Source organism: Melanerpes formicivorus, unplaced genomic scaffold (assembly GCF_026170545.1).
Source record: "Melanerpes formicivorus ecotype bairdi unplaced genomic scaffold, bMelFor1.0.p_v2 SCAF_70, whole genome shotgun sequence".
In the NCBI taxonomy this organism is placed as follows: domain Eukaryota; kingdom Metazoa; phylum Chordata; class Aves; order Piciformes; family Picidae; genus Melanerpes; species Melanerpes formicivorus.
This window is the reverse complement of record NW_027142422.1, coordinates 1,931,696-1,952,097: the sequence shown is the minus strand read 5'-3', so window position 1 is coordinate 1,952,097 and position 20,402 is coordinate 1,931,696. Positions and strand designations below refer to the sequence as shown.

At 44.9% G+C, this 20,402-nt stretch overlaps 1 protein-coding gene across 2 annotated transcripts in view; it reads left to right on the top strand.

Moving 5' to 3' along the window:
• Window positions 1–20,402, top strand: part of FRMPD4 (FERM and PDZ domain containing 4) — a 286,650-nt gene that overhangs the window by 18,992 nt on the left and 247,256 nt on the right. Inside the window, exon 1 of one of the 2 annotated variants that reach the window (XM_068163130.1) lies at window positions 14,771–14,992. The exons of the other annotated variant lie outside the window; for it this stretch is intronic. Within the exon in view, the coding sequence (XP_068019231.1) occupies window positions 14,952–14,992 (41 nt within the window). The 5' untranslated portion in view covers window positions 14,771–14,951. Of the gene's footprint in view, window positions 1–14,770; window positions 14,993–20,402 lie in introns of those variants that run through there. 2 annotated transcript variants of the gene reach the window in all.

The following is a 20,402-nucleotide window of genomic DNA, read 5'->3' as shown; positions in this document are numbered from 1 at the left end:
TCTTGCTCCTTTGATGATGTATACTGTGGCTCATGGTAGTGATCTGTCCATGGGGTATAACATAAGAAACTTCTACAAGAGGTATCAGCCAGGACTCAACAGGACAATAGATGTCTCCAGTTGTCTCCCCAAAATGGCTTCTGCATTTTTAACTAGCGGTGAGCTCCCTGGCAAGTTGGTGACGTATCCCTAGGAAACCTGGCTTAAAATGAACCTGAAGATCATGGAGTCTGAGGCCACTGTGACCACGTTTGTTATCCATGAGTAGCAATTTAGACTTTCTGTCACTCAGAGATAAAAGAGCATTTTTATCAGCCTGTGTGCAGAATTTGTGAGGCATACAGGAGAAGTCCCAGCTCACAACATTATTTAGTTAGTGTTGCAAGTAGAGTCCCCTGGCAGCAAAAAAGGGAGCTGTGATGTGATATATTCTTAATATTCCTCTCTTCCCATCCTTATTGTGCTCCCTGCAGCACTATGGGGGAAGCTCTTACACTCTTCCTGGGAAACAGGCACAGCTGGGTGCCTCTAGTCTGGAGTGCTTGTACACTAATGCCTGCAGCACAGGGAACAAATAGGAGGAATTAGAGCTGTGCATGCAAATGCAGGGCTGTGATCTCATTTGCATCACAGAGATGTGGTGGGATTAACACAACTGGAGTGTTGTGATGGAGGGATACAGGCTTTTTGGAAAGGATGATGAGAAGGGTGAATTATGCTGCATGTGAGACAGCAGCACAGATGCATGGGCCTCAGCTGTGGGATGAGAGATGAGATTGCTGAGGGCCATGGATGATGTTTGGATGTCTGATGCAGACTTCCTGGTCAGGAACAGGTGGATGAGGTCTTCTTTGGACAAATGGAAAAAGCCTTATGTTCACAGGTCCTGGTCCTCATGGGAGCCTTGAACCATGCTGGTACCTTCTGGTGTGCACTGATGACATCTGACTGAGAAGCCAGTGACAGGAGGTGCATTACTCTTGTCATACTTACAGACCAGGAGGGGCCAGCTAGGGGTGTGAAGGCTGGGAGCAACCTTGGCTCTAATGCCTATCAATGACCAGCGTTCAGGAGGCTGAGAGGAGGGAACAAGGCAAAAGGTAGGATTAAAACCCTGGACTTCTGCAGAGCAGGCTTTGGTGGTCTTTTTTACATAGCTCTGCTCAGAAGAATGCCATGCAGTATGTCCCTGGAGAAAACAGAGATCAGGGAGAGGTGGTTGATTCTCAAGGACCATCTTCATCCTCAGGAGTGGTAGACATTAATGAGCAGGAAATCATGCAAATATCAGCAGTTAGAGGTTCCTAAAGAAGGTCTGGTAGGGAACAAGGGAAGGAATTTTATCTAAAGAGAGTAGGAAAAGTAATGTGTCCTGTGAATCTTCTGTGGCATCACCCATGGATTCAATCAGCTTTCATCCTAACTTGTGACCTACCAGAGCTTAACTTTTACAGGATAAGAGACTTAGCATCCATTGGAACAGAAAGTGATCCATGCTGCTGACATTTTAGATGATGTCTCATAATTTTCCCCAGTGCCTTCACATGGATATTAAAAAGAAAGAGTGATTGATGTAGAACCTGGAAGGTCTTCCTATCTTCAGTGAGTAAGACAAAGCAGGCCATCAGTCTCCTGATTACATTTTGTGCAGGGAATGTTTTCCAGCTCGGCACTTTACCATTAACTTCCTCAAGGTAAAATAACTACTCAGTGTGGTGAATATTTTGAATGTGGTAAAAAGACAGAGAGATCTTCAAAGGGGCAAGAGGATCTCATCCATCACTGCAGTCAGTGGTGTATCTGCTCTCCATACTGGCCTGAAATCTGGCTAGGAGGAGTCCATGAGCGGGGTGGGAAGTTGGTTGTGCACAGACATAGATGAAAAGCAGTGGGGGTGTAGAGGGGACAGGAAAATTGTAAATGGCATTTTTAGAAGTTTAAAACAATTTACATTATTAAGTCTACATTCTCACTGCTGGTGAGCCTTGTGTAGATCAGACATGCCATTAATTTAGACTGCACACACACTCATAGCATCTGCAGACTGAATTACTGGAGTCCTAAAATCAGTTCTAGAATAACAGCATAATTGTGTGTATTATACTACAACATCCTCAGCACCTCAAAAGCTGCCCTGGGCAGACCATTCCAATGTTTGATAACCCTCTCTGTAAAGAAATATTTCCTAATATCCAGCCTAGAACTCCCCTGGCACAGCTTGAAACCATTTCCACTAGTCTTGTCACTTGACACAAAGGAGAAGAGGCTGCCCCCTCCTTGCTCGAACCTCCCTTCAGGTAGTTGTAGAGAACAATGAGCTCTCCCCTCAGCCTCCTCTTCTCCAGACTCCACAACCCGAGCTCCCTCAGATGCTCCTTGTAGATCATGTGTTCCAAGTCCTTCCCGAGCCTCACTGCCCTTCTCTGGGCACGCTCCAGCACCTCAATGTCCTTCTTGTAGTGAGGGGTCCAGAACCGAACACAACACCTGAGGTGTGGCCTCACCAGTGCCGAGTACAGGGGAACGATCACCTCCCCTTCCTGCTGGCCAGTGTTTCTAATACAAGCTGGGAGGCCATTGGCTTTCTTGGCCACCTGGGCACACTGCTGACTCATACCAGTCAACTGTCAACCAATGCCCTCAGGTCCCTCTCTGAGTCACAGCTTTCCAACCACACATCCCCAAGTCCCTAGCTTACCATGGGGGTTGTTGTGACCCAGGTGGAGGATTTGATCTGAACAACCTAGAACTAGAAATGGATACTGTATCTCAAACAGGGTGTTAAACTCTGTAAAATGCTTATGTCTAGTTCTGGCAAACTGTGAGATGTCACACTACATGTCTGCATTGCCCTGATACAGAGGTGAGCTCTTGTTGATATTCTGGGGGGGCTTTACATTTGTATGAATACTATTTTCCCTGTCATCCCAAGGACTCTGTAACTAGGCAACTATGTTGTAGAGAGAGGCACTAGAGTATATATACTTTAAAATTCTTTTCAAATCTTACAGTTGTTTCTTCATGTTGTTCTCTAAATGTCTCTGAAATGCTGCATAAACAAACAAGCCACTGGCTTGTGTCTTTGGACTACACTATCTATATTTACCTATACTGTGGGTGATCATCAGAGCTTACTTCTGCCTTCAATCCCTGTTGGCAACTACTAGTTATTACTTTTTCCGCTTTGTGGGAGTAGATGCAAACCAAAAAATATGATCAGCTGTTCTTCTGCACCAATGATTTGTTGTGGAGGACACTGTGGAGATCAGCTTCATCATTATTCCTTTCCATCATTACTCATTCTGTCATGAGTGCTTTAAGCTGTATCGGCATGGCTGGGCTAATAGCCCTCAGTGATTTCTCAACTAACCAGCATGAAGGTCTTTCAGTTTTCCCACTGATTGGGCCAAACCTGGGATTTCAGTGAGAATTTCTGTAGTGCATTTAATGCAAGAGACAGGGGAAAGATACTAGCAGGCTGCTAATAATAGAATTTGTGTCTGCTCCTCTACCTTATGAGTATCATTACCAAGCAGCCCAACAAAAACTGCAGGAGATCAACCAGGAGCAGATTTTTGTAGCTTATGTCTCCTGTGGAAAGTGAAGAGTGGGATGAACCCAAATGTATGGCATGAACATGGCATGAATGTGACATTGATGCTACCCCTGGCCTTTGTATCTTTTCATCAAAATACACCAACAGAAGTCTCCCAAAGCTAATACTCTTGTTTACTACCAGAAGCCTACACTGAGGAAGTCTGTCTGCCCACGCATCTCTGTAGATGGACTTGGAACGAGTGTGAGCAGCTTTGCACTATGCACTTTATGTAACATGTCTCTTCTTAAGTTCAAAGTGCAAGTGTTGACAGACACACAAAGAAATCAATGAACAAACCCTGGTGGCACAACTCTCTTAAATACAAGAGAATCGAGATTGCACAGAATTACAGTTAAATGCAATACATCATTTGCCAAGGGTATTAAGCCTTGTGCTTGGAAGTTGAAGTCCATCGTTGTTCAGGCTGCCAGATGAGACTGGCATGTGTTTTAATGTGTGCCTGCAGACTGTTCCCCACTTGCTATTATGGGATTCCCTTGAAACATAACATTGGAACTGCAAGAGAAGGGATACTGCATCTGGAGTCCAATCCAGCATACCAATTGCTGACAGCCCAGGTTTCCTCAGTACCTCTGCTTATAAAGCTGAAGTATTAGCAATGCTATTAGAGGTCTTTACTTTTTGCCCTTCCCTATAAATCAATGTAATGTGGTAGACAGCCTGGAAGTATGACACTTGGTACTCAAAGGCTGGAGCAGACTTGGAATTTCATGAGCATCCTGCTTATTTCTCCTAAGCATGTATTGTGTTCTCTTTAAGACAAAAAGCTCTCCTGGAGGAAAGGGAGATTGTTGCTCCTCTTAGGGCTACTGAAAGTTCTCAAAAAGAGAGAGATCCAGAGACTGCAGGATGGAGTGAGCAAGAAAGCCATACCTGGGGGGCTGGAGCTCATGCATGGTTTGAAAGGATACAGTGAGGATGAGAAAGCAGCCCGGCATGCTTTGGAGGAGAAGGGGAGAATTTCTCGAGGACTAGTGCAGACAGTGCAGAATTTACTGCTCTTCAGAAAGATGTCAAGTTAGGTGCAGTCATGGACTACCTTTCATAACACACTGGACTTGGAAGAAGTCTGTGGAAAATCTGATTTATCTCTATGTTTTCTTTTGTCTCCCTTCTACAAAGCTGGCTTTAAGATTCAATTTTAATTCACACAGGCTTCCATTTCTGAGCCTACTGCAGGCATGCACTAACCTAACTTTGAAAGAATCACCCAGGGAAAAATAATGCTATTGGCACATTGTAAACACACAGTTGTACTAATCTCAGAAGAGGAGCACAAGAAGCCTTTAACAGAACATTTATATCATCTTAAAACCACTCATGAAGCACTCCTTGGATTAATTCAAATCTACAGCCACGGTGTATCTCAGGGAAAACAAACTGAGCAGCTCCTTTCCCCACCCCCTTCCTCACTGCTCCTCTGCAAGAAAAAACGAAAAAAAATCTCATTTAGATCTGTGTTCCTTGCTGCATGAAGCAGCAAGCTTCTTGGCAGTTTCACTGATACTTTTCTGACTGCTCAGCTTCAAAATAGTTCTGAACCTCAGCCATTTCATGAGGCCAGCAGTGATTTCAGAATGCCAATGCCTGCCATTCACATGGAACAAGTCCTGATTCCCTGCACCCTACTGAAAATCCGCTCACCTCAAACTCCTGAAGCTAAAGAGATAGGGCAGGCAGTGGGTATTTGTGTAATGATGTATGACCATTTTTTCCCATATGCTTCCTGGCAATTGTGCTAGGCTTCTTTTTGCAAGAGCTAAGGATACCTGGTAAGTGTGTCACTTCTCTTTCATGAAACAGAATGCCTTTATTATTGCATTTGGATGTCAAATGCTTATCAGTAGAAGATCTGGGTGCACACCACAAAATTTAGATCAGAATTAAGCAACCACTTCTGTAACAACCCCCACACAGCACCAAAATAGCTCCCCTGGAAAGGAGTGATATGAGGCAGATGATTAAATGTCAGAGAATTCTAAAGACTGTTTCTACTAGGGAGCACAAAGAAAGTGATCTTGCATTGTGCTCTAAAATGCCTCTGCCCTGTAAGCTGATGTGCACAGACTGATGGCTCTTATGCCGTCCATTGGTTCTTTGACTCCCTCTTGACTCCTGAAGGTGAGTAGGTCCATTTGTGTGAACAAGGTGCATGATCTAGGCTGAAATGGCCTCCCTTAGGGAATGCTCTGCAGCTGACCTCCTTGCTTTCAACTGCAGGATGTAGAGTATTGCAAAGGGCTAAGGGTAAGCTAAGGTCTGAGATAATGACTATAGAGAAAATACAGGTCCTTAACTTTCACCCAGGCTGGAGCTGGTAGCTGAAGAAGACTGTGAAACACTCTCTTCTATGTTTCTTAATGATCAGAGCCAACAGATTTCTGTTAGCAGAAACATGGCATAAGTGCCTTCACGTGCAGATTACTCAGCCATGTGACGAGGCACTTGCTGATGGGCATTTTGAGGTTAGCTTTCTATTTCCTCCTATCAGAAAGCATTAGGTTTGTACAATGAGGTAAGTAAGTAGCTTCCTAATTGCACTGTATTTACAGAAACTCTTTCATCAACTGCAGTGCCTTTCTAAAAACTGCACATGCTTTCCTGAGAGAATTCTGTGAGCCTTGTGGCATGCTACTGTCCCTTTCAGCTTTGCAGCTCCCCCTGATCTTTCCATGTACCAAAATCCCATGACGATTCTTTATCCAGTAGTTATTGTCAAGCCACATTACAGCCTTAGTTTTTCTCCTAGAAGCACTACATAGCCTGAACAAAATCAAAATCCTCAATGAGTCCTGACCATCCCCTCAGGGGTCACTTGAATAAACAGAAGCACCTTGAGCACGCAAGACTCCTTAGCACGCCACTCAGTATGCCGAACAGGTAACTACTACCTTACTGTAGTTTATTCTACAGACAGATTTGCAGTCTCCTCTTCTGTCTGGAAGAAACAGCATTCTTAATGCAAGCCACATGATATACTTGCCTGTACACACCTTGAATACACATAGCTACGCTGAGAACAAACCCAGATCCACACAGAGCGGCAGTTCTGTTGCTGCTGTGGTCAGGGAGAGCGGCTGCAGTGTGCCATGACCTGCCTAACCTAACAGTAATTATCCTCTGCCTGAGACCTCACATACAATTAATGAGTGTAGATTTATTAAAGCCAGGAAAATCAACCCCCCCACACACACACATTTGAGTGGACAAAATATGGGGTGTGCGATGTTTAAAAACACCTTCTGGCAACTGCAGAACTCCATGCTGGAGTTTGGCCCTGCAGATACTCAGGACATTTTGTATAAGCTGCTTTGTTTTCAGAAGCAAGTAGCAATTTCCTTTTCATTTGTGTATGTTTAGTATTACTGGCAAGTAGGCCACCTATCTGCAAGTGTCTAAATATGGACTGAGAAAACTAGGTTTTGGCACCCAGACACAAACACTGCGTCTGTGAAGCTTCTATTCATTGTGAAAATTTGCCTTTTTAATTTGCTTCTCTGAGTGTAAGCTGCTTTGCTCTTAGGAAATTGCTTTCCTTCTCCCTCAGCTGAGATGGTTGTGGAGATTTCCTGGGAAAATCCACACAGGACAAAAGTTCTCGGTGTTCCTTGAGCTTCATGCTCTAGTCTGATAGGGTCTCCTGTTTCATGATGGGTTTCATGTTCTGCTCTGTGTTCATAGACAGAGAAGTGGACAACTTCTAAGCTGTAACTGAAATCACATTCTGGTACTGGCAAAAACGATTCATAACTTAAAAATACTTATGAGGATTTTAAACTTCAGACTACAAACGAAGATAAAGGCTGCCTACACCAATGTGTCTCTAATATAACCGACTTGTCCTTGGTTTGTTTCAGTCACATCTTAATAAAAGATAGGATATGACTCCAATTTGTAAAACTCAACACATGTTTGATAATTTCAGTCATAACTGAGTAACACAGTAAATAATACTGGAAGAGGAGTACTGAATGCTTCAGTGTTAGTCCTTTGGGGTTTAATTTAATATAATATTGTACTTTTCAAGTGTCTGCTTTGCTCATTTGCTCTGAAGTCGTCAAAAAAGTTTGTTCAGTCTGCAGACAATAGAGTAGAATAGAATAGAGTAGAATAGAGTAGAATAGAATTGGAATGGAATGGAATAGAATAGAATAGAATAGAATAGAATAGAATAGAATAGAATAGAATAGAATAGAATAGAATAGAATAGAATAGAATAGAATTAACCAGGTTGGAAGAGACCTCTGAGGTCATCAAGTCCAACCTATCAGCCAACACCATCAAATCAACTAAACCATGGCACCAAGTGCCTCATCCAGTCTCTTCCTAAACACCTCCAGTGATGGTGACTCCACCACCTCCCTGGGCAGCACATTCCAATGGCCAATCTCTCTTTCTATGAAGAACTTCTTCCTAACATCCAGCCTAAACCTCCCCTGGCTCAGCTCGAGACTGTGTCCTCTTGTTCTGGTGCTGGTTGCCTGGGGGAAGAGACCAACCCCCTCCTGGCTACAACCTCCCTTCAGGTAGTTAGACAGCAATAAGGCTTCCTCTGAGCCTCCTCTTCTCCAGGCTAAGCAACCCCAGCTCCATGGTTGGTTAGAGCATGAAAAAAAGTAATGATGTTAGACTTCAGAATGATCCTGAGACACGGCGGGGGAGGCTTTACTTTAACCTCAAATTTTCCTTTATTGTAAATAATTTTAAGCCCACTTGCCTGCACATAACATTTTGCATTCAGTTTGTCTGATTCATCTTGTGATTTTACAAATCATATTTATGCAAACAACACTTTAAAAGCCTGTTTAACTTTCCAGTTATTTCAAGTTACATTTCAGATTAAGTGATGCCTTGGATAGGGCTGATCATGTGTTTTAAATGTTTTCTTTATCTGGGTCTTTTGTCAGTAAAAGAGCCCCTGTAGATAACTCTGCTCTCTCCATATCCTGCTTGGAATGTTTCATACATACCCATTAGAGAATGGCAAATCCACTTTTTATAAAGACTAGTGTGTTTTAACATAACTAATGGATTAGTTCTGCTGAGGCAGAACATCTTTAGGTTGCCTAAGGTCCCATTCCTTGCCTTCATCTCACCTGCCTATTGCAACGTACTAAAACATTACAGAATCACACAATCACCAAGGTTGGAAGAGACCTTAAAGATCACCAAGTCCATCCTGCCACCACAGACCTCATGACTAAACCATGGCACCGAGTGCCACATCCAGTCCCCTCTTGAACACCTCCAGGGATGGTGACTCCACCACCTCCCTGGGCAGCACATTCCAATAGCTAAGGACTCTCTCAATGAAGAACTTTCTCCTCACCTTGAGCCTAAACTTCCCCTGGCACAGCTTGAGACTGTAATGTCACAAGTTCTGTATGTTGTCAGGCTTTTCAGTCCACAGCAGAGACCAGTATTTTTGGTAAGCTGTCTTTTTAAGCAACCTTCTTGTACACGTTTGACTGTGTATGTCTGGCTTCATCACAATTGTTGTGCCAGTTGTAATATCCTTGCTTATTTTGTTTCACGCAATCCAGTTTCCTTTAGGCTCCTAGATTGATTTGTTTCCTGACTGGCAAGAAAGAAAATCCTACTTGCTATTTAAGTTTTCAACCATCTATGATTTGATTTTGCATTTGCATGTGGCTTGTCATACCCACCACACTAAATTATACAACACAATGGAACACATTTCGTGCTTAACAGGCTGCATGGGTCAATAAAAAGGACGCCTGACAAACCCCTATTTGATAAAGGTGCCAAAAATGACATGTAGAAGCAGGGTGTGTAGATTTAAGGTAAGCAGAAGGATTTCTTGGTACTGCTGTGAATGTTGGGAACAGAGAAAATCTGTAACAGTTATAATGTTTTTATATGGACTAGTAAGTACCAGGATAAAGAAATGGATTCGAGGCTGAGAAAAAAAAGTATCAGTTTAAAATGCAAGCAGCTCAAAGTACTGCAGAACTTACTCCATGAGACAGTCATAAGCAACTATCTTTAGCAAGAGTGTTCAGTAAGTACCAGATCACAATGACAGAATATCTGCCTTCGAAACTTCGCATCACCAGCTATGTATGAACACCTCATTACTCAATGGATCTTATTATCCCATTCCTCTCAACGCTGTTGCCATTTGGATATGAGTAATACCACCAAGCACTGCATAAAAATGGTGGAATCCTCAACTGTTGTCTTAAGGGGTAAAATATCATTCCAGCTTGATGCATTTAAAACCACTCTGAAAGTAGGATAAAGCACTCTCAAGGCTCTTTTTTTCAGATTCCAAATAATGAAACCCCCCTTGACTAGCCTTAAAAAACAGTAGATATTTTTTTAAGCTACATGAGAGGAGAAAACTTGTGAGACCTCCAGAAGTACTAAAATGGTAACTAGACCTCATCCATTTCCAGGATGTCTTTGGTTTAAGATCCTATCTGTCTTCATCCAAATTAGCTAGGCTCATATTCTGCTCATCCTCAGGTAATAAAAGAGACAGTACTGGTCCAGCTGCAGGGCTGAAAGTTTGTGCTGTGTAGAAATCAGGAAAGCCCAAAGCATATTCTTCTGGTGAGTATTCATTGCCTCAGAAGGAAAAATGAAACCCTCCCAAAACCCAGGAACACAAAACTAAATGTTTCTCCACATCCCTCATAAAGTTATTTACATTGCACCCTCATAAGAGTTTCCCTAGGACCAAAACAACTAAAGCTTAAAAACAAACAAACAAACAAAAAGCCTTTACAATGATGTAATTGATTTTAAAGGTAAGAGAACATACCATTCCTGTGAGCATTACATGTGTCTGTTATTTCCTGTAGAACAAGGAGTGTTGCAAAAGAAGACCAAGGGATTCACTGTAAGTGCATAAGGAACTGCCATATGATATGGAATGAAAGCTTTTACTGGCCCACAGTCTACACTAGGATGTCCCTGATCACACAAAGCATCAGGACCAAGTGTCTGAATTTGATTTACTCTGGACAAAAATAATAAAAATGTAATAGTAAATGGCAACGAAGCATCCCTGCAGAAGTGATACTTGCTGTGCTGCTCTGCAAAAAGCCAGCTAAGCATTCAGCCAGGCACTGATGTCAGACTCTGGCTTCAGGAGTAAGAATTTCACGTTCAATTACTGTTTGTTACTGAGATACTAAATACACGTTGTTTTGCTGTCTTTGGTTGTCTGTTCTCATTCACTATCTACATGCACTTTTGTCTCCTTCAAATGCTTTTTATTTCACCTGGCTTTAGATAGCTGTAAGACAGTCCTCTAGTCAAAGGCAGGAGTTGGAGTTGGCAGAGAAAACAAAGCACCTGCAAAAGGCAATGCGTGCCACTTTTTTTTTAGGTGATGGTTTAGGGGAGTTAAGTGTCTGTCCATCATACAGACAGGGCCTGGTGAGGTGAGGTTGGATCCCTGACTTTTGGTAATTAGTGAGGATAGCTAAAGGCATCTAAAAGGCAAAATGTATATGTCAACTGTCCAGTTGATGTTCTTAAAAGTAAAGATGCCATACTGAAATATGATTTCAATGTACAGACTGGCTCCAAAGCTAGACCAAACCACACAGATCAACTAGTCTTGAAATAGAACTTACACCCAGCACCTTGCTTCTTTGGGTAGGCAAATTTCCTATGGCTCTGATGTAGTTTTATATCCAGTTTCTGTGACATCAGAACCCAAAGAATCATAGAACCACAGAATGGCAGGGTTTGGATAGGACCCCTGGAGAACATTCAGTCCAACCCCCCTGCCAAAGCAGGATCACCTAGGCCAGGCTACACAGTAATATGTCCAGGTAGGTTTTGAAAGTCTTAAGGGAAGGACTCCATAACCTCCCTCAGCAGCCTCTTGCAGTGCTCTGTCACCCTCAAAGTAATTAAGTTTTTTCTCATGTTGAGGTGGAACATCCTGTGTTACAGTTTGTACCTGCTGCCCCTCATCCTATCACAGGGCACTACTGAAAAGAGACTGACCCCTTCTGCTTGACACCCACCTTTTGTAAACATTAGTAAGATCTCAGTTTTCTTTTCTCTAAATTCAACAGCCCCAGGTCTCTCAGCCCTTCCTCAGAAGACTCCCTTAATCATCCTTGTAGCCCTCCACTGAACTCTCTCTAGCATTTCCCTGTCCCACTTGAACTGGACAGAATTGGACACAACACTCCAGATGTGATCTTACTGGGGCAGAGCAAATGGGCAGAAGAACTCCTTGTGACCAAAGAACCATGAACTGAAGTCATTCCCAGTCTCCTCCCCTATGTGTGGTTGACTCTCATACAGCAAAGCTTCAAGAAGTTACCAGCATTTAGCACAGTTGGAAGAGGCACACTAGTCCAGGCTTTTTGTTCACGTCTGCACATCTGGGAGTAAGACTCCCGTGACCTCTAGGATGTCATAGTATCATAGCATCAGCCAGCTATTCCAACGTGCCTCCACAGTACTCTGGAAATTTGTAGAGTTGCAACAGCTTCTGCCCAGGAAAACAACATAAAAGTAGCTCTAGACAGAGCAATGCTCCAGCTATCTGTTTGTAATGTCAAAGAAAGAGAAGGTAATTTCAGCTTTGTCTCTAACTTTAATGACTTTCTGCAAAGCCCTACCATTTTGGGTACATGCTCTCTATTTACCATACCCATATATTAGTGTTTTTTACCTCTGAGTCTTTGTTCTGATAGGCAAAACTCTTTCAGCCTCCTGTCATCAGACTGACTCTTCATTGCCATTAACACTGCTTTAGTATCTTCCTGCGCCTGTGCTTATTCTTCTTAAAGGTCCTTCTCCAACACGAGGGATATGGCATTTCTGACCAGCTCCTATGCTTTGTGCTTTTCCTATCTCTCTCTACTGTAAATACATCAGTCCTAGGATCACATTTGCTTTTCCACTGAAAAACCCCAAAACCCCAGAATTTCTAGTGACCCCTCAGCTCTTCACTTCTCTGGCTCTGCTGTATTTTAAAGCGCTCTCACGTGACACACCTTGCAGAATGAAACGCTCAGGGCAGAAACTTTGTTTGATACAGAACATATGTGCTTGATGTTATACATGGTATATAATTTCATCAGCTTCACTTAGCTTTGTAGGATCTTGGCCTATCTCCTCAGCCTATAAATAAACAATGACAGTTTTATAAATAAATCAGTTTCTAACCAGCTGAAACTGTGTTGTCTTTGTAAATTTCACCCATGAGTAGAGCAGCGTGAATACAGGCACAGGCTTTGCAGTTTAAATAACCCTCCTGTAACATAAATAAATAGTTACAGGTAGGAACCACATAACCCTTTCCATGCCCTAGCATAAAATACCTCACATGGCACTGTAGAATATGCACAAACCATTTATACCCACGGTAGGCCAGCAAGAGTTTTTCAGCTGACAGTTCAATGTTCTGCCGGTGTAAACAGATGATTAATCATTCTTTGTTGTTATTGTTTTAAAGAATAGTTTGAAACTTAGTTCACAGTGAGTTTTGTACTGCATGTTCTTTTGGTTCTCTTATCAATACAGGTTTTAATACTTAAAAAAAAAAGTGCATTGTTCTCAGCTGGCTCCTGAGGTCTACCTCTTGGGCTCTACTGTCATTTTTGAAGTTCTTGGTTGGTTGGAGAATGCAGGTGCAAGTCTGCAGAAGAGAATGAAGCCCTGTAAAGGCAGGAAGTAATGAGCGTATCAATCTATTCAGTGAACAAAAACACTGAGGTGGAGAAAATCCACTCTCATGCTGAGAATTATTGCATTGCAGCGGAGAGCTTGCGTGAAGATGAGTTTGAGTTTCACCTGCCTTCCTTCTTGCTCCCTCACAGGAGGCTTACGGATAGCGGAGCTCCGCAGTTTAGGATAGTGTCCCTTGTGAAGCCTGATGCAGGGCAGGGGTGTCAGGCCAGGTGTCTGTCACAGTATCACAGTATCACAGTATCACTTAGGTTGGAAAGGACCTCGAGGATCATCGAGTCCAACCTATCAACACAGACCCCATGACTAGACCATGGCACCAAGTGCCACGTCCAATCTCCTCTTGAACGCCTCCAGGGTCGATGACTCAACCACCTCCCTGGGCAACCCGTTCCAATGCCGAATGACTCGCTCGGTGAAGAACTTCCTCCTCACTTCGAGTCTGAACCTCCCCTGGCGCAACTTGAGACTGTGTCCTCTTGTTCTGGTGCTGTCCTGTTCTTGTATCAGGATGTGGATCCACCGGACGTGAGATGAAGATTATTTTACAAGTCTTGCCACAGACCGGCTTTTCCACGTTCCTGTAACAAGGGCTGCAGTCCTCCAAGTTTCTTTTCTGGCGTGGGTAGAGGTCACAGGATGGTGAAAACAGCCCTGCTGCCTGCCACCGCTCCCCCATCGATAAGCACCCAATGCGAGGGCTGAAGGCCAACAGGCACTTCCCCACCCTGTAGGGAAGCATGGAGCAGGATGATATTTGAGGGAAGATCGCCGGTGGGGAAGAAGGTTTTCTGCTTTTCACAAGTTTTGCTTTCGAGGAGGGCTGTGTGCTACGTTCTCCTTACAAATCCCAGGGTGCTGCTCCCTGCCTGGAGAGAAGCTGCCTCCTACTCTTCAGGGCTGCCCTTCCTCTCTCTTTCAGGCGTGCCTCCCGTTCTCCGGGGAGAGTGCCAGCGTGCCGCGACAGGGCACCCCCTCAAGCCTCGACCCCTAGCCCTCCGTTGCCGCTGCCGCAAGTCCGCGAAGCCCTGCGCGGGGGGGATCGCGGCGGAAAGCGGCCAGACTCCCCAGTCCGGTCCGCTCCCAGCGGCCGCAGCGCCGCCTCGGGCTGGAGCCAGCGGGCGGCGCTCGCCCGGACCGTCGCCGCCTGCGCCCTCCACTCCCCCACAGGAGGGGGAGACATTGCCAGCGGGAGGAGAAATTCCCCCTTCAACACCCTCCGCCTTCCTTAGCCCCTCTGCACCTTCCTCTTTTGGGGATACTGCAAAGAGATAACTGGCAGCGCGGCCGCCACCCCTCAGCCTCAGAGGTGCGCGGCGGCCCGGGCTGACTGCAGCCCCCTTGCCGGGCAGCTGCCAGCGCTCTCCCCGTTCCTTGAGTTACCCCCAGGAAGGGGCAAGGCAGGCAGCGAGCGGGGCGGGGGAATGGGGGGAGTAAAGGGGAGGGCTGCGCGCAGATGATCGTTGTGAGATGCTGCACGCCCAGCTGCCTGCCGGAGGAGGGTAGCAGCCTCTGCCTTCACCCGCTCCTGCCTTTGCAAGGGTTGTTGCTGCCGCTGGACGCAACCTTCTCCCGACATGGAGCTGCTGCCGCCACCGCCGCTGCTGGAGTGAGTGAGTGCGACGGGCAGAGCTAGCCGGCTGCATGGATGGATGTGTTTAGCTTTGTGAAGATTGGGAAGCTTGCCGGGTAGGTGTTTGCTGCTGTTACTGCCGCTTCGCTACCCGCGGGCGTCCCACGGCTGCAGGCATTGCCCTGCCTGGCGGGGGCAGGAAGGAGTCGGGGGCTGCCCGGTGTGGGGAGCGCCGGTACCGCGCTCAACTTCCCTCGGAGCGGGGTGAAAGTCTCGGGGTCGGGGTGGGGCGGTGGGCTCCTGCTGCCCATGGCACCTGCTGGAGCCGCGCCCGCGGCTCTGCGCGGGGTGGCTCCTGGCCGTCTTTCTGCCCAGGGCAGAATGAGCGCGTCCCGCAGCGGGCGCTTCTCGCCGCGGTACGGCTGCAGTTGGTCGAGAGCAGTGCCCGCCTGGAAGCGGCGGCGTGAAAGGTTGGTCAGAATGGTTCTGAACGTGCAGAAGCGGCGGCGGGAGCCAGGACTGGGCCGGGGGGGTCGCGCCGCCTCCGCGCGTGCGGTACGAGTGACCATCAGCCGCCGTGGCGAGGGGGCGAACTTCGGAGGGAGCCGGGCACCGCCGGGCCGCGCTGCGCTGCCGTGCAGGGCGCTCGCCCTGCCCCTGCTCCTCCGCTCCGCGGTAAGCGCCGCTTCGGGCGCACCGGCCCCGCCAGCAGCGATATTTTTAGAGAAGCGGTGAAATCATCGCCAGGTTTTGAGCGCTGCCCCTCTGCCAAACGTTTCACACGATGATGGGTGCTGGGGCGCGAGTGGATTTGGCGTCTTTTAACCCTTGCTTGCAAGGCATGTGCGTCTTGTTTAAGTGGGTGTTTGATTAGGAGCATTTTTATGTTACTTTTTGGATAAATCTGTCTTTCAATGGCTTCGGAGTTGTGGTCTATCTGTAGACTGTTGCGTTGGCAGCTAGTTGCCAGGCCCGAAGCTGTCTGGCTGGATCAAGAAGCACAACAGCCTCTCCTAAAATGTTCTCGCTGTAGTTAAATGTAACTGGAGGTAGCCCTTCTCAATAACGGGAAATCGTGCTTTATCTTAAATATGCAGTATAAAAGTATTCCAGTCGCAGGATTTTTCAGGATTCTGGTGCAGATAATCTTCCTAAAGGATTTGGCTTTGATCACAGTAACCAGGGGTGTTTCAGATTTTTAGGATTCAGTGGTTCCTACACCATAGTTACTGTAGCCTTTCATGTTTATGGAGCGCATACTAAGGCTGAAAGTGGATGTCGTACAAAAGGGAGAAAGGCCTTGGCGAGGAAATACAAAAGGTAGATTGCTCCAGTGGCCCTCAGGTACAGAGCACGTCAAAGTGAGAGATACTGTGATACTGCCAGGTTGGACTCGATGATCCTCGAGGTCCTTTCCAACCTAAGTGATACTGTGATGGTCTTTAAAAACAAATACTGCACGGCTGGACGTTAGAGAGTGCCATAGGGGCAGGTATAGCCTTTATTCCTCCAGATTCCCTCCATTGTACCTGGCTGTGATTACAGCTGTGCTTGTGGCAGTGCCAGAGCAGAGATGCTGCTATCAGTCAAGCACATCATTCTCCCATCCTGCTCACAGCTCTTTTACACAGTGAGGCGGCTAGCAGCCCACTTAGCTTTTCCTTGGGTCGCGTTCCCAGCTGATACCACTAGGGCTGCAGCAGTAACTACAGTGGAAACTTGGAGGAGAAAGAAAATTTGCTCAGACAGATAAGGACCCGGTGACGTAGTATATTTCTTTCCAGGTAACTTAATTGCTTGACCTCTTCTGTTTCTTTGGAAACTGTGGTAGAAAAGCTCCCAGATTTCACGTCACAGTGGAGCTAGGATCAAAGGGAGAGGAAGGGATATGCCACTACACAATGTTATTGTCTAGTGCAAGGTACTTTATATCTATAAAGTTTTGGTCTCTGCTGGTGCATACAAAAATTGTAGCTTTCTGCATGTTTCAAAACACCGCTGTTACCAATGCTGAGATTTGTGTCCCAGTGAAGGCAGATCATAGCATTTCTCCAGAAGAACCTGAAATTTCCTTCTGATATGAAATCCCAAGCTTCAAAGCTCCTATCTGGCTTTGCTTGATTCAAAGATATGAAGTACTTGGGGGGACTGAGTTTGTCTTACAGATTGCAGTAAATAATTTATATACTTAGCCACTGTTCCTTTCTAATTTTCTGGTTGTTAAATGACCTGATAGTTTGCACAGGACTTTACTTGCTGTTTCCTAGGTAACAGTTAGGTATCTGTTCCAATTTTACAAGGGCTTCATGGAGCAGACAGGTTCCAGTGTAAACCCCATGTTTAATCCCTCTGGGTGTTTGGGTTGACGAACTAGTTTGCCTGAAAATGCTGGTTCCTTCTTTGTTGTTATGAGGCAGGCCTTCCTGAAAGAAATGAAGGAGGTGGTAGGCAGGATTGGAGAGTGTGATCTGGCAGGCAGATGACCTGCAGAAAGTTGGTTTGAACTTGGCAGTTGCTGAGTTTTTTAATGACTTCTGGTATTTCTCCCCCCCCCAATTTTATTTTGTTATACATTCAGATCTTCCATTCTGGTTTTAAAGTCAGCTATTACAGTCCTGCTCTGCAGCCTGGATTCTGCAGGCAGTGTAACAGCTAAGCTCTGTTATGCATGGCTGCTGGAGGGATACTTCTTAAAGTCACAGTAGTTTTAATAATGTGGCAAGAATTTAAACTTTGCCTTGATCAATTAATCTTTAATTGAAAATAATCTCTGAATAGGGCATGGACTGGATGTAAAAGTTTACATGACTTATCTACAAAAAGTAGTATAATTATTCTGTGCAGTTGTGGTTTTTTTTTAATGTGGTACCTGTGCATGCCTCTTACTTCTGCAACTGCTTCAACAGTCCTCCAGTGTTGCTAGGCAAGGGGAGAATATGGCCATGATCTGGCAAAGGAATGTATGCAGCAATGGAAGGGAATGCCAAAGTGCTTTTATGACAGATGTGATCTCTGGTAGTCTTTCCCCCCCTGCCCCTGTCATGTTACATCCTACTCATCAAATAGGGATGCTTCATGGTGAAGTTTCTATTGATGTCTAAAGCCTGGAGACATCCATCTGACACTGAAAACAAAAATATTGATCGTAGAGGAATACTGCTCACACTTTCAGTGCCATAGCTTCTCTCTCACCTCCCCTTTTGCAAATTCACCAACCCATACCACCAACACCAACAATATAGTAATGGTCCAGAAGAATTGTTTTGGTATAAATCCTGTGGTGCCACTCTCTGGAGAAACAACCAACCAACCAACCCCCTTCTTTTTTTGTAATGGATTTCCATGTATAGAGAATGATTGACAAGCCATGTTTAATGGATCAGTGACGTGAAGCTGTACAAGGCAGGTGAATACTTCTGTAGTATAGTGTGTGTAATCTGAGAGGAAGGATTAGTAGGATAGATAAGGTGCACATAAAAATTGCCAGATTAGGTTGCATCAGAAGTCTTCACTTTCTGTTATTGTCTCTTAATTGCTTTCAGCAGCTGCTTGGTGAAAGAGCAGAGTGAGCAGGAGTAGTGATTCTGGAGCATAGGAATCTGGAGTAGAGGGATGATGGTGCTGCTGCGTGCATATGAAATAGAGCATTTTCCCATCTAGGTAAACCTGAGTAAAGAGCACAGCCTCAAGTTGCTAGCTGGTACTGGACAGATGAACTACAAAACAGTAGGTCAGAACAGCGAACAGAGGTTAGCAGGGGTTTAAGCATTTATTGATTAGAATATACTTTTAGTTAGAAAACCACTCTTTAGTGATGGCTGTAGAGGTCAGTTCTATTTCAGGGCTCTCAGAGGAGCATGTAAAACTTTCCTATAGAAAGATGGTCATCCAGGTACCACCTGAATGTGACTGAGTGGGGTATTGATGCTCCAGCTTCTATGCCCCTGCCACTTTTTGTAGCTCTGCCAAATAACACTAGATAGACAACAATGGTATTGTCAGCGAGTGGCTATCGGTCTGTAAGCTGTGGCATTACTTGTAGGGGTGGCTTGGATGTTTCTGGTGCACAGTTACCTTTGCAGGGGAGGATCTGAGCACATGCAAGTCCTTTGTCACCAGTAAGAAAGGCTCCCCAAAATAGGGCTGCAATATGGGGGAAGAAAGTAGACATCAGCACTAGCTCATTGTGTCTCTTAAAAGTGTAAGTATTGGAGGATTAGCCCCATGTAACAAACAGGATTATAATGGCAAGATTTGGGTCCATTGTTAACAGCAGTGCCAACTTCTGGTATGGGGTAGGTAGAGTTATTACATCTGGATCTTTACTTTTCTGCCCAAGTTTTGCATGCCCTCAGCTATTGTTAAGATTCAATTTACTGCATTAAAAATAGCCATACCCCTGCTGTACCCTTTGGAATCAGCTTTAAACCAGCAACAGCAGAGCAATCTCAAACCTTCAAGCTCCTCTTTCAGGAGAGCACTCAAATGTCACTTTTTTTCCCCTGGAACTGTGCTAAACCTGAGCTGGATTTCTCACTGGGAAGGAACCTCTTAAAAAGTCCCTTTTCATTGAGATGGATAAATCTCTCACTCTCATTTTTTGTGCTAAGACTTCTGTAGCTGGGTGTCTCTAAACAGGTAGATTGACTTGGTACCTGCACAAATGATTTTGATTTTTGGGTTCTTATTGCTCATAAAAGTGAAGTAAGTCTAAACAGACTCCAAATTACTGAGTGTTGCTTTTGCTGTCTTATTTCCCAGCCTTCCCAGCCCCGTGCTTGCTCCTGTTGTCTTCAGATACTGTCTTTAAATGGCCTGCCAAACTGGTGTGAAAGGTTCTGTCCTAGATCTGCCTTAAAATCTAACAACCCAGAAACTGTTTGTGGATTCTGAGTACTAGGCTCTGCTTTTCACAGGGAACAAGCTTGCTTGGCTTCATGGTGTAGTTATTTTTATGTAGCCAAGCAGATGCATGTTTTCCAGATTTAAGGTTCTGAGATTAGTCAGTCTGTTCTTGGGTGTTTTTCTTTCTTTCTTTCTTTTTTTTTTCCTAAAGGGATTTGAAACTATTTTGGGATGCTCCTCTATCTTTACCTTACCAGAATAGCATCTTTTTTATTCCACTTGTGATTTTCCTTGTTATGTTTTTGCTTCGCCATAATGTTTAAAGAGCCAGCTCAGTGGTGAGGCAATTAAAAGCGTACTTAAGTGACTGATGCTATTCTGTGCATCATTTTTGGGACAACTTTTATGAGTCCTCTTTGATATGACAGTATCATAGCTCATAAGTGATTTTCAGTGTTTACAGAAGCCTGTGCCAGTAAGCAAGCCTGTGATTATCCTTTTTCTGCTCAAAGGAGGTAATTTAATTCTAAACAGGATTTTATTATTCTGGATGATAAATCAAATACCCGTGAACGCATTTCATCTTTTGACTTCTTCTCGAGGGCTGCATTACATTTAGTGAAATATTTGTGCTTCCAAATTAATATGAGAGCATTATGTTATTTGTCTGTTTTGTTAGCT